This window comes from Crinia signifera, chromosome 3, assembly GCF_055691185.1.
Source record: "Crinia signifera chromosome 3, ASM5569118v1, whole genome shotgun sequence".
Taxonomy (NCBI): Eukaryota; Metazoa; Chordata; class Amphibia; order Anura; family Myobatrachidae; genus Crinia; species Crinia signifera.
The window spans coordinates 140,750,865-140,765,415 of record NC_139219.1 but is presented as its reverse complement, the minus strand read 5'-3'; the positions used below and the strand labels follow the sequence as shown (position 1 = coordinate 140,765,415).

The following is a 14,551-nucleotide window of genomic DNA, read 5'->3' as shown; positions in this document are numbered from 1 at the left end:
ACTAAAGCTAGCCCGGTCATTAACAAAATCTCCAAAAAATTGTGGCCTATAGTCAAAACTGACAAACAAATCAATATTCCTAACACCAGACTCATGGCATGTTACCAAAGGGGCCCTAATATGCGGGACATACTTGTCAAAACTGACATTACAGGCTTTAGTGCTCCTATAAACCCCCCCCCTAGAGGATGCATTCGGTGCACTTGTACAGTCTGTACATGTATGATACCTGGCAATACCTTCTATCATCCTCTAAAGGGTACTAAGTACACCATCAGACATACTTTAACATGCCAAACTAGATTTGTTGTGTACCAATTAATTTGCCCTTGTGGCCTTTCGTATATTGGAAAAACTGAGCGCAGTTTTAAAGAACGTATAACCACACATCGTTCGACTATTAGAGCTGCACTGGCGGGTGGAAAATGTGATTTGCCTGTACCCAAGCATTTTGTACTAAGACAACATACCTTACCTTCTTTAAGGTATCGAATGATTGACCACATCCCTCTGAATTTGAGGGGTGGCAATCGGGGTTTACAGCTACTTAAATGCGAATCAAGGTGGATACACCGCTTAGACACACTTGCTCCCAGTGGCTTAAATGAGCTAGCGGGCATTAGCTGCCTTACCAGAAAGTAATTCTTTGTGCCCCGTTGTTATCTGGTTGTTGTCTGTTATTATGGAATCACATATCACTATTCCATCTATGCTTTGTCCTTCACCTTTAGTAAAGCTAACTATTCTGGCATTCCACCTGTTGCTACCTTATCATTGTACTGGGGAGCCTTTATTGTCTCCTCTACATGTCATTCTAACATTATTTACTCCTTTGTGAGCATTATTTACTCCTTTGTGAGCATATTTTATGAGTGTATAAATAGCGTATTAACTATATGTCACTTTGCTTACATTTGTTTGCGGCTTGTATAACACTGCCTGTGACCTATTTATATTGCCTGCTAATGATATTTATGCTTTTGCTATAATCCATGTTTAATGTCCCATTTACTGATTTTTAGTCTTTCAATGGGGGTTTGTTATTGTATGTATCCATGGTGATGGTAGCACTTTTTTATGATGTCATGCACATTGCGCCGCCCTGTGTGGTGGCAGGTGTTGCTAATTTGCACAGTGGGGTATAAAGCCATGTTTCTTTCAAATGATTAACAGCCTGAAGAAAATGTCCAAATAAAGGACGTTGAAACGTCGCTCTATCTAACGTGTACCTGTTTTTCTTCCTGCTGAGAGTGCCGCTCCATCCCCACCAAGTATATATATATATATATATATATATATATATATATATACGGCTGCCAAATACGTATGGAGTTGCAGCAGGTGAGGTTCCCCCTTATTTGTGGTGGGCAACGATTACAATTTTTAATCGCGATTAATTGCATGAAATTTTTGCGATTAACTGCGATTAATCGCATTGATAGGCACATAAGTGCTGCTTACCTAAAATCTTGTAAAATCTTGTTGCCAGGGGTTCCGTGCTCGTTGCCAGGTGGGATTACATGCATGTTGCCATAGTGGGTTCCCTGCTTGTTGCCAGGGGAGGGGTACTTGCTTGTTGCCAGGGGGGTTTACTTGCTCGTTGCCAGGGGGGGTTTCTTGCTCATTGCCAGGTGGGGGGTTTCTAGCTCGTTGCCAGGTGGGGGGTTTCTAGCTCCATGCCAGGGGGTGTTTACTTGCTCCATGCCAGGGGGGTTAACTTGCTCCATGCCAGGGGGGTTAACTTGCTCCATGCCAGGGGTTGCAGGTCCACAGCGCTCTTGGAATCTGCACTTTCGGGTAGCGCTGTGTGTGCACTCTGAACTTCTCTGACAGACACTAGAGGTAAAGGAGCACCTCTAGCGTCTGTCTCCTACACAGCGGTGGCCATATTTGGAGGGGCGCTCTGCACCCGTGCGGCGCAGCTCCATCGCCCATTCGCCCACCCCCCTACCCGCGTTAACTGCGTTAAATATTTTAATTGCAGTTAATGTGCCAGCACGTTAACGCGATATTAACGTGTTAACGTGCCCAGCACTAATATATATATATATATATATATAGTATACTAAAGGTGTAAATGTACAGTACCCCTATTTATCCAGCTATAAATATATCCCAGGGTAAGGACCACTTGTTTGTATAATGTTTGGTCTCATATGAATCAGCATTTTACCACCAGTAACCCTGTCATTACGGAAGAATAATCGCACACTTTGGGCCTTATTTTGATCTGAGTTTAGTACAAATTTGTTTGGAAAAGGGGCAAAACCATGTGCACTGCAGGTGGAGCAGATGTTACCTGTGCATAGAGAGTTAAATTTGGGTGGGGTGTGCTGAAACTGAAATCTAAATTGCAGTGTAAAAATAATGCAGCCAGTATTTACCCTGCACAGACACAAAATAACTCACAAAAATCTAACTCTCTTTGCACATGTTACATCTGCTCCTTCTGCAGAGCACATGGTTTTGGCCTTTTTCCGAAACAAATTTGTACTGAGCTCAGATCTGAATAAGGTCATTTGTTCGCAAGTTATAAGTATAGATATGTATGTAAAAATAAAGATGAGTTGCAAGGCAAGACCATGAAACTATATACTGAACAAAGCCAGCCTATGGACCATTGATGACTTGGAGAGTGTGTCTCTCAGACCAATAAAAGGAGATTTTATTGTGTATTATTGGGCGCGACATACTAAGCAAAAAATGTGGGGTTTTACCGCATTTTCATATGTACTAATACCCGGCCGCCACGTCATCGCCAACCGTCGCAGACACCTACCCCCCTCACTGTCCTCCATTAAACTCCTCCTCTGCGGACAGCCGCGCTGAACCTGGAGATGTGATGGAGACCCCCCGCACACCACATCACAGGTATCGCGGGGGCCTCCATCACTGCACTGCGATGCTAGCCACATATGTTAATACATATGCGCTAGTGTAAGCACCTGGAGAGGGTTACCTGGTGGGATGCGGTGGGGGTCGTGTTTCCCCGGTCTCACGGAATCCTGTCAGCAGTCTTCTCGTGATACAGGATGGTGGCACAGAACAGTCGACAAAAGAATTACTTTGACCTTTTATTGTATCATGGCCACTGGGAACGGCAGCCTTCTTTACGTAATGATGTCACAACAATTCCACAACATCAGAATACAATCAATGCAATACAATTCACACTATGCATACCAATGCGACATACCAATAAAGGACAATGGAGCTACCGGTAACTCTGAGTCACTCCGTACTCGGCCTATCACTGCAGTTTGAGAAACTACTTCCAATACACTGCTGGACCGGCGAGCTGATCCACTAATTTACACCTGGATACAGTGATAATACTGAGTATGAGTGAACATTACAACCAACTGTTATACTAACAAATAGTTTTAGCAAATTACCATAAAATCGATACTCGACTCACTCTAAGTACACTCTCTGTTAATAAGACACTTTAAAGGTGAAGAAAAAGTGAACTATCACAAATCCTGAGGGATTGTCCTAGCTTCTCCATGGGTTTTCACTAAACCCACTACAGTGGCAATTCTGGGATGCTGCTATAAGGAATGGGTAAAGACGGTGAAGGGGAGGTCTTGGGAAAGTCTGGGGAGGTCTTGACTCCGGCTGGGGTTAGTGAATCTTCGCCCATCGATGTGTACCCTCCGGGGACTGCTAGTGCGGGCGCCTCAGCGTTGCCGCACTCAGCTACACAGGGCCTCTGGCTGTACTAGGTGTCGGGCAGGCAACCTAACTGGGGGTGCTAGGTGGGGGCAGTGTGCAGTAGTGTACCTGTAGCTGCTGCTGGTGCTGGTTCCGACCAGTCTCTGCCTCCTGTCTTCTCTGGTGTCCAGACTCTGCTGTCTGCTGGGCTCTCACTGCTGGGCCTTGAGCTGCTGTATTCTCTTGGACTGTGCATGCTGCCCGACTGGCTCCTTCTCTCACAGGCCGGGCTGTCATTTATTGCTGGAGCTCTCTGCTGCTCAAGTGTCTGGCAGGTCAGGGGTCACAGATGCCATGCTGCTGTCCTCCTCTCTCTCTCTCTATACAGGAGTTCTCCACACGCTCACAAGCTACACTGCTTACTCCTTATGCACAGTGTCACTCAGCTGCAGGAGAAGTCTCCTCTTCATGTGCTAGCTTTCCTCCTACTCTCACGCTGCTGGCTCAGGTCACCTCTGACCTCTCTTTTCCTGTCATGCTCAAGCCTGTCTGTGTTTAACTCTTTAGGGCTGAGCTGTGCCTGGTGCTGAGGTATATTAACCCCTGGTTAACTGGAATACACAGCACCTATTATTCCACAGTTATGGGGTGTTACATCCGCCCATACTTTTTAATGTGCATGTCCTCGCGCACACCAATACAAACACAAGTCCTGAGCTGTGATAACTTTCTGGAACCACTGAGTCCGTTCCTTGAATCAAGGTATAATTTACAAACAGATACAACATTACCAAGGTGACATTTATATAAGTATGACTACGCTCTATACCACAACAGTGGCACCCCTGTTGGGAGGAATGTTGACCACCCACCTTTCGGTGACAGCTCCACCGTACTCTGCAACATGTTCAGGACGAGATTCTGGCCGTCATTATCGCTCACTTTGCTGCTTGACTTGAGGGGCAACTGGATTCGGTTGGGGTGTGACTTATGATGGTTGCGATGGATCCGCTGCTGTCGTGTTCCATCTGGAACTCCCATCTGGTAGCTCCCGGTTGTCGATGTAGGCCTCTTAGTGGCCATATAAGGGCGGGTTTTCCATTTGGGGTGTACTTCGCCTCATGGCGGTCCTCTTTCATCAGCTCGTTCTGCACTCGGGCATGAGCGTACCGCTGGCTACATACATACGTCCCTTCCTTTGTGTTTCCTGCCACGCTTGCGGTTTTCTTGGAGTACATACTATTCCCCTTGGTCTTGGGGATGGCTGCGGCAAAGTGGGTGGCTCCCATACCACTTGTTTTTTACCGCGTATCTGTTGCCTTGAACAAGAGTACCACCAGGGCCAGTGGTACTCCTTGGAGGCCCTTCTCACCTCTGACGACGTCAAATTCTAACATCTCTCCAGCCCTGAGGCTTCGGTATAATTTCCTTGGGTCACTCTTCTGGATGGCGGTGTAGTGGACGAAGATGTCTTGCTTTGGGTCAATACACTCAACGAACCCATATCCACGTTGGACGTGGAACCAGACAACTTTCCCTCGACTTTTCATGCGAACAGGAGGGTCACGGTCTAACCTGGCAGATAATTTGCCTACACTTATATGGCTCTGTCTGCCATAGTAGGTCTGCCCGTCTTCACCTGGACCTACTCTTCCTGTTCTCCCCTCTCCCTCGGGGCATTGGAGTTTAAAGGATCAGGTGAACAGTCCCTTTCAACATGCCCCACTTCCTGACACCGCTGGCAAATAGGTCGGTCTTCATAGTCAAACTGGTCGGTTGCCCGTCGACCAGACTCCCGAGGTGGCTCCCAGTGGTTTCGTTTCGGCTGCCGTTGTTCTGCCTTCCATCTGGCTCCCCCGCTGTCCGGCGCAGTTTGCCTTGCTAAATGGCGCATCTCTCGCTGCATCACGGCCATCTCAATGGCTAGGTCTTCTACCTGGCGCTGGAGGGACTGACCGGGGTCTCCCGATGACTGCTGGCTATGCTGTATGGCCCGGTCCTTTGGCTTCCCGGGCTGTTCTGGGTTCACAGCCGCTGGTCCTCAAAACCCCACCATCTCCGGATACTCCACCTCAGGGTCGGAGTGGATCCGGATGGTAGCAATGGCGATGTTTTTAAAATCGGCAAAGGATTTACCCAGCATTTGCATCTTCAGGAGCCGTAGCTGGGTCTTAATGGTGCTGTTCGATACTCCTTCGACGAACTGTATGGTAAGGGCTTTGTCGCCATTGAGAATTTCATCTTTGTCAGCCACTTGTATGAGTTTCAGGGTCACCTGTAGACTCAGGGCGAAATCCCGGAGGGTTTTGCCTGCCCGTTGTTTTCGGCTGTATAGTTGCATCTTCAGCTCTGGGAGTGTAGCGGTCTCAAAGATTGTGGCCAGCCGATTCAGAATCTGGTCGATGCTCGTCTTTTGGTCATCAGCCCACGACTCAACCTCACTGAGGGCAGAGCCTGTGATTTGACCGATTAAGATTTGTACCCTCTGTTCTTCGCTCGGTGTGTAGAGCTGGTACATGGATTTCAGCTGGTTCTTAAACGCTGTGAACATGGCTCCCTGGTTGGAGTCCCTGCTGTAGGTCAGCATCCATGGGGCCCCAAAGTAGTAGGGTAGCTTGATGGGAGCATGAGGGGTCGCTGCTGTAGCAGGTACTGCCACTGGGGGGGCAGCCTGTTGGTCGCCGTTTGGGGGCACAACGGGTGGCTGTCCACCCCCAACCTGTACTGTGTCCATCCTGGTATCGGATTATACTCTGCGACGACTATATCCTGTTTGTGACGCCAGAGAACTGTAAGCACCTGGATAGGGTTACCTGGTGGGATGCGGTGGGGGTCGTGTTTCCGCGGTCTCACGGATTCCAATCGGGAGTCTTGTCATGATACAGGATGGTGGCACAGAACAGTCGACAAAATAATTACTTTGACCTTTTATTGTATCACGGCCACTGGGAAAGGCAGCCTTCTTTACGTAATGACGTCACAACAATTCCACAACATCAGAATACAATCAATGCAATACAATTCACACTATGCATACCAATGTGATATACCAATAAAGGACAATGGAGCTACCAGTAACTCTGAGTCACTCCGTACTCGGCCTATCACTGCAGTTTGAGAAACTACTTCCAATACGCTGCTGGACCGGCGAGCTGGTCCACTAATTTACACCTGGATACAGTGATAATACTGAGTATGAGCGAACATTACAACCAACTGTTATACTAACAAATAGTTTTAGCAAATTACCATAAAATCAATACTCGACTCACTCTAAGTACCCGAGTACACTCTCTGTTAATAAGACCGGTCAGTCCCGATGGAGGCCTATGCATAGGACTTAATGTAGTTGCCGGCTTTTCCTATTAATTCTATATGAGGTCGTAGTTTGGTCCTTAAGCCACCGGGTCGCACTAGTGTTCCATTAACTATACTTTAAAGGTGAAGAAAAAGTGAACTATCACAAATCCTGAGGGAGTGTCCTAGCTTCTCCATGGGTTTTCACTAAACCCACTACAGTGGCAATTCTGGGATGCTGCTATGAGGAATGGGTGAAGACAGTGAAGGGGAGGTCTCGGGAAAGACTGGGGAGGTCTTGACTCCGGCTGGGGTTAGTGAATCTTCACCCATCGGATCGTGTGTACCCTCCGGGGACTGCTAGTGCGGGCGCCTCAGCGTTGCCGCACTCAGCTACACAGGGCCGCTGGCTGTACTAGGTGTCGGGCAGGCAACCTTACTGGGTGTGCTAGGTGGGGGCAGTGTGCAGTAGTGTATCTGTAGCTGCTTCTGGTGCTGGTTCCGACCAGTCTCTGCCTCCTGTCTTCTCTGGTGTCCAGACTCTGCTGTCTGCTGGGCTCTCACTGCTGGGCCTTGAGCTGCTGTATTCTCTTGGACTGTGCACGCTGCCCGACTGGCTTCTTCTCTCACAGGCCGGGCTGTCATTTATTGCTGGAGCTCTCTGCTGCTCAAGCGTCTGGCAGGTCAGGGGTCACAGATGCCATGCTGCTGTCCTCCTCTCTCTCTCTATACAGGAGTTCTCCACACGCTCACAGGCTACACTGCTTACTCCTTATGCACAGTGTCACTCAGCTGCAGGAGAAGTCTCCTCTTCATGTGCTAGCTTTCCTCCTACTCTCACGCTGCTGGCTCAGGCCACCTCTGTCCTCTCTCTTCCTGTCACGCTCCAGCCTGTCTGTGTTTAACTCTTTAGGGCTGAGCTGTGCCTGGTGCTGAGGTATATTAACCCCTGGTTAACTGGAATACACGGCACCTATTATTCCACAGTTATGGGAAGTTACACTAGCATCGCTGCAGCAGCAAGGCGAGGGGCGGCAATGTATTTTAATACATCCCGCCAGAGGCGGAACTACCATTGGTGCAGCAGGTGCATTGCACCGGGGCCCATGACAACTAAGGGGCCCACTGCTGCATAAAACTATCAATGAGTTATTGTGAACCTGGGTTGGGGTGGAGGAGGGGGCCCAGATTATATATTTGCACCTGGGCCCACAACCCACAAGTTCCGCCACTGCATCCCGCCCATTGTCTGCTATTATATACAGTACATAAATATCAGGCACCAGAAAGGAATCTGGGAACGCATTTATATGATGTCTGAAGACCCTGGATCTGGGAGGCGCTAGCGTATGCAAAGGTATATCTGTTGATTGTAATTATCATCTATGTTATATCCATCTGCTGTAATACTATAGACTGCTAGTATAAATATATCTTTACAGCAATTCTATCTAGATTGCTATAAGTATGTGTTTGCTGTAACTAGTAATAATGTACTAATCTATATTTGCTGTTATATCTGAATTGCTTTTGCCCCTACTCCTTGGCATTGGACATTGCTGCTGTCTACTGTCAATTAGAACCCTCAACTGATTATTGCAGATGGACTCCACATTTGGGAATCCGGTAGTAACCATGACATACAAATATATAGTACTATGTTTTTTTTTCTTTAATTCAATCTTGAAAATTGCTTGCAAGTTGGTAATTGGATATAACGGCACTGATTTGTCCAAGAATCTGCACATGAGTTTATTTGGAATCTTTTTTATCTTTCTTTTGAGAGGATTAAAATGACCTACTACTGCTTACTCAATATCTTCTTGTTTAAATACTTTTTGTTAATTTTTTTTGTATTTCTTGGACACACAGATATGGTAAAGACTGTTGGCAGAAAAAACTAGAGTGCACAAATATAACTGAGACTTTCTGTGACCTAACCAATGAAACAAGTAATTCCGATGAACAGTATTATGGCAGGGTCACTGCAACTAGCCAAGTCTGTTTACAGTCAAGCCAAACACAAAAATTTGAAATATGCTACGACAGTAAGTATCATTTATTCATATATGCATGTTTAAATAAATAGCAAGAGAAAAAAAATAATAAATATGTGTGTGGTGCACAATCAACAGCTGCTGGTACAGGGTTGTCAGGCCCTAATAGGTAACAAAAATATGGAAAATAGAGAAATGTGCCAGCGCTGGCTGTACCAATAATTAGACTAGACGGTTCTCAAAATTGATATACAAATTTTTAAATTAAAAATAAAATATATAAAAAATAGAATTATCAGACATAAAAGTCCATATGCACAAGTGAAAAATATATATCACAGTGATACTTTAGAGTGATGTTTGTAATTTAATTTCCAATGTGGTGGCTGACAAATTAAAGATATTACCATCCAGATTCTTATGGTGAGTGTTTGTGTCCAGAATCAGGTGACGCAAGAGTCCTAGGTTGCCCTATAGTTTCAAGGGCTCAAAAGGGCTTAAAACTATCTTCCTCTTTGGTGCTGGAATCGTTAGGGATCATGCATTTATCACAATTTGCAAAGGGTCCAGATGTATGAGGGACATCAAGGGAGGGTGGACAGGTCATAACAAAGCAAAAGGATGGTGTCAGCAAGGAAATAAGCAGCTCAACGTGTTTCCCCGGATCATGTACCTCCGGCTTCCTCAGGAGCAAGTATCAACTGTGAGCACTGTGCTCATTCTTATACCAGAGGACAAATTGTCTAAACGATTCACCTGTGAATCAATTACATGCTAAAATGTTTAAAAATATGAGAAACGTCTTATAATTATATAAATAATTAGTTTCATTTGTATAGGAGGCAGTACTAAACAAAATCAAACTATTTTGAACATAATTGAGGCTATTTTACAATAAAAAAGAAGCTCATAGTTTCAGGTTGTAGGGTCATGTGACCCGGAAACGAGTGGCATACATGATTAACGATGTTAAGGACACAATAGGTACCCAAAAGAGAAAGATAGGGAATTAAATGCCCTAGTGTGGTCTGGTGCACCACAGGGACCCCGCCGCCAACCACCGATTGCCGGTATAGGTGGTAACAACAGCGGGATCCCCGCCGGTGCCCCCGGCCGCCTCTAACGCGTTTTCCTCTATTATTATTATTTTACTTCATGATTATCATCATTTTTTATTTTGTATATAGTTGAATATTCACAATTGATTGCAAGATAATATGAAACAATATAAAGCTGTTTAACATATAATAATTCTAACAATGTATATTATGCACTTATTTCACTGACATTGTGTCTTCTTTACCATCTCATATATGTATCATCTATTGCATATTATTCTGCCCCATTTATAAAATTAACTGTTGTCATTATGGTCCGTAAAACATACATAATTGTGCCTTAGTCTTTGGTCCCTCCTGTGGGAGACCTATCTATTGGGCGTTGCATAGCAACGCAGAGACGCTTCCCCAAACGTCCTCCCTTCCTAGGATCGGCATCACGCTACATGCTTGACACAAGCATCTTACGCTTACCAGACCTGGGGCGGCGGGAGGTGAGGGGGATGTCCTCTCAGTTGCCAAATACAGCCCAGGTCACGTGACGAGTACGTGACCGGGTTCGTTACCAGCCAATGTGTTAGACGCGGCCGGGGGCGCCGGCGGTGATCCCGCTGTTGTTACCACCTATACCGGCAATCGCAGTGGCGTAGCTATAGCTCCGCAGCCCCCCAGTGGCGGGGAGGTGCAGAGAACATGTGGACGCCAGGGGTCTGTGGGGCTATAGTTACCCGCTGCTGTCTTGCCTGCCTTCATGGTCCCGTCTCTCCATCTCCCGGCACTGGCTCCTGCTGCTATAATGAAAATTGACTCTTAGAAAATGGCTGCCCCCATACTGCAGGCAGTTTTCTGTCTGCAGTATGGGGGCAGCCATTTTGTAAGAGTCTGCTTTCATTATAGCAGCAGGAGCCGGCGACGGGACCATGACTGCAGATTCGGCCAGGCAGGTACGAGCATCGGGGGGGGTGCGCCGAGGGCAGGGGGCGCCGAAAATTTTGCGGCGCGGGGGGCGCATAATAGGTAGTTACGCCACTGGGCAATCGGTGGTTGGTGGCGGGGTCCCCATTGTGCACTAGGGCATTTAATTCCCTATCTTTCTCTTTTGGGTACCTATTGTGTCCTTAACATCGTTAATAATGTATGCCACTTATTTCCGGGTCACATGACCCTACAACATGAAACTATGAGCTTCTTTTTTATTGTAAAATAGCCTCTATTATATTCAAACTAGTTTGATTTTGTTTAGTACTGCCTCCTATACAAAAGCAACTAATTATTTATATAATTATAACACGGCTCTCATATTTTTAAACATTTTAGACAATTGTTTAGACAATTAGTCCTCTGGTATAAGAATGAGCACAGAGCTCACAGTTCATACTTGCTCCTGAGGAAGCCGGTACATGATCCGAGGAAAAGCGTTGAGCTGCTTATTTCCTTGCTGACACCATCCTTCTGCTTTATTGTGACCTGTCCACCCTCCCTTGACATCCCTCATACATCTGGACCCTTTGCAAATAAATGCATGATCCCTAATGATTCCAGCTTCCAAAGAGGAAGATCGTTTTAAATGGGAAGCCTGAGCCCTTGAAACTACAGGGCAACATAGGACTCTTGCGTCACCTGATTCTGGACACAAACACTCACCAGAAGCAGTAGCGCACACAGGGGGGGTTTCTGAGTACCCAGAAACCCCCCTTCGCCAGGAGTCTAAGGACCCTAGCTTGAAAGCTGAGGGTCCCCTCTTTCCATGGGTATAAGAATTTAAAAAAATCGGCCCTTGGGAACCGGAGATATCTGACTTCAAAGCAGTGGTCCCCATCCAAGCCTGTTTTTCTGAGGGTATATTCCAAAAGCTGGGACTCTCCCCCTTTGATGGACACTAGAAGCTTGTCTCTACCATTCCCAAAACCAGAGATATTTTCCAGCAGCTGGTTACTGCTCCAGCTCCACACACCTGGTATGTAGTTTTATATACTCTGTGGCGGATTGCACTGCCTTCTGTACTCTGATCCCCTAGTCCCTAATACCATTTGGTAGGTGGGATTCTTTACTTTTTAATTACATTAAAATCTAAAATCTATTTCTGGGAACTGGAGATATGTGCAGTCAAGCAAGCTGTCCTCCCACCAGAAAATTATGAATAATAAGCCCACTACACTATACACCCCTCGTCTGCATATTAAACATCCTCTACCACCCTGGAAGTTATGTATCAGGGCCCCTTCATTCAGCCCAATGCCCCCTTCTCCCACCATCTGTGCAGCAAAGGGGTAATTACTGATCCAGGCCCTACATGCTGAGCAGTTGATATAATACCCCCTACCACCCGCGGGACATCAAAGCTTCCCCCACCCCTACCGCTGGAGGATCGGTAGGGGCCCCAATACATTGCTATGCCAAGGGGACTACACTGCTGTTGTTGCCCCTGTGTGTGTGTGTGTATATATATATATATATATATATATATAATTTATATACGTTTAGTCTATCTATAATACTTTAACTACCCAGCATATATTGGGTCTCCTAAGTGTCCATCTCCGTGCTTTGCTCTGCCCCTCTGGAAACCCCCTTCTGAAAATCCTTTTGCCTCTGAGAAGAATCAAGATGGTAATATCTTTAATTTGTCAGCCACCATATTGTAAATTCAATAACAAACATCACGGTAAAGTATCCCTGTGATATATGTAACCACCGGCAACGGGAACACGATTACCTTGGTTTGCAGGCGCCGAAACCAATTCACACCCTGTCTTCTTTGTAGCCGGCCAGAAGTCTTCTCACTTCCACGTAATGGACACCAAGGAACGATGAACAACAAATATCAATTTGACCTTTTATTCTTGGGTCTGTAACTAGGGTCTCCAACCTTCCAGTATTCGGCACAATATAAGCACTTCAACAGCAATTGCAATGCGAATAATCACACAATAATCACAATGCAGATAACTCAACAATAATTCAGCAATAATCAACAATAATCACAATACATTCTAACCTGCAGTACCTGAGTACTCTCTATTACTAGGGCCAGCCAGTCCTGAACTGAACCGCTGCACCGAGCTAGCGTCCAGGGAGACAATCACACTTTGACTAGTAAAGGTTTTCTCTTCAAGTTATAACAAAGGCTGTACTTTTACTCTTGGGCCACCGGGTGGTACTATTACTCCAGGGATTCTGATGTAGACCCTTAAACCTCAAAGGCAGGTATCTATATGGATGAGTCCTTGGCAATTATTGGTGCAACCTTCAGGTCACGTTAGTGTGGGCGCTTTCGCATTGCCACACTCAGCTACACCTTGGTACGGTACTGGGGACATGCTATCGCCAACTCCTTCGGACAGTCTGCCAAGGATTAACAACCCCAACTATGCTCTCACCCTCTGACCATTTGCTTTGACACAGCAGCCCATAAATCAAAATGACACACTTACGATTATTAGGCAGGGTTCAGCTGGGCTCACAATGTTGCTCGGCTCTGTTGCTGCTGCTGCACTCTGGGACTGGGCTCTGCTGCTGCTGCTGCATTCTGGGACTGGGCTCTGCTGCTGCTGCACTCTGGGACTGGGCTCTGTTGCTGCTGCACTCTTTACTTGCCACCTGTGCTCTGTGGTGCTGGGGCTCCTCTCTCTCCCCTGCGCTCCACATGAGTCCTGCAGGCTTCTCTCTACTTCCTCTTCCTGCTCTTCTGTCAATCAGGGGATCACTCCCGCCCCCTGCTGCAATTAACCCCAGCTGGGCTGGCAGCATACATTGTGCTGGGGCATTAACCCCTTACAAACTGTGGAACCTGGTGACTGATGTCACCTAATGTCAGGGTGTTACATCTATAGTTTTTAGTTGTGCACATGGACTTTTATGTCTGATGAGTCATTATTTTATATATTTTATTTTTAATTAATACATTTGTATATCAATTTTGAGTACCGTCTAGTCTAATTATTGGTACAGCCAGCATTGGCACATTTCCAATAAATTGGAAACTGCTATCGATATATCTGCTGTATCTATCTATTATATATACTGTGGGCCAGATGCACTAAGCTTCAAAAGTGATAAAATGGAGAGTGATAAACAGCCAGCCAATCAGCTCCTACCTGCCATGTCACAGACTGAGGGGTAGATTTATTAAGCTCTGTGAAGTGATAAAAGGGGGAAAATTCCTAAGACTATGAATATGAAATTTTGTATTCATATTCTTAATACTAATGAATACGACTGCATACGGCTGTTTCAACCGTATGCAAAGTTGTGTTCCGGAGGGGAATTTACAAAATACGGTTTGTAACCCTCCGATGGCATAACTATTCTATTAGCGGCCGTATATACAGCCGCTAATACAAATTCGTATAGGCAGTCTGCACGAATCATTTGTGTATGAGAAAAGATGCTTACTAAAAAAGAAAGTGCAATGTATTTAAATAAAAGAGAGTGTATATATACAAAACTGGGTGAAGTGATTTCTGACAAAATAATTCTGAATGTTATTAAAAATGTTCAGTAATGGCGGTACTTGTTTCCTAGCACTGCGCCAGCGATAAAAAT

At 45.8% G+C, this 14,551-nt stretch overlaps 1 protein-coding gene across 1 annotated transcript in view; it reads left to right on the top strand.

The window, feature by feature from the left end:
* LOC146063823 (interleukin-20 receptor subunit alpha-like) overlaps positions 1-14,551 on the top strand; it is a 77,521-nt gene that overhangs the window by 42,484 nt on the left and 20,486 nt on the right. Inside the window, exon 5 of the mRNA XM_083176616.1 lies at positions 8,824-8,999. Coding sequence (XP_083032742.1) covers positions 8,824-8,999 — 176 coding nt within the window. The remainder of the gene's footprint in view (positions 1-8,823; positions 9,000-14,551) is intronic.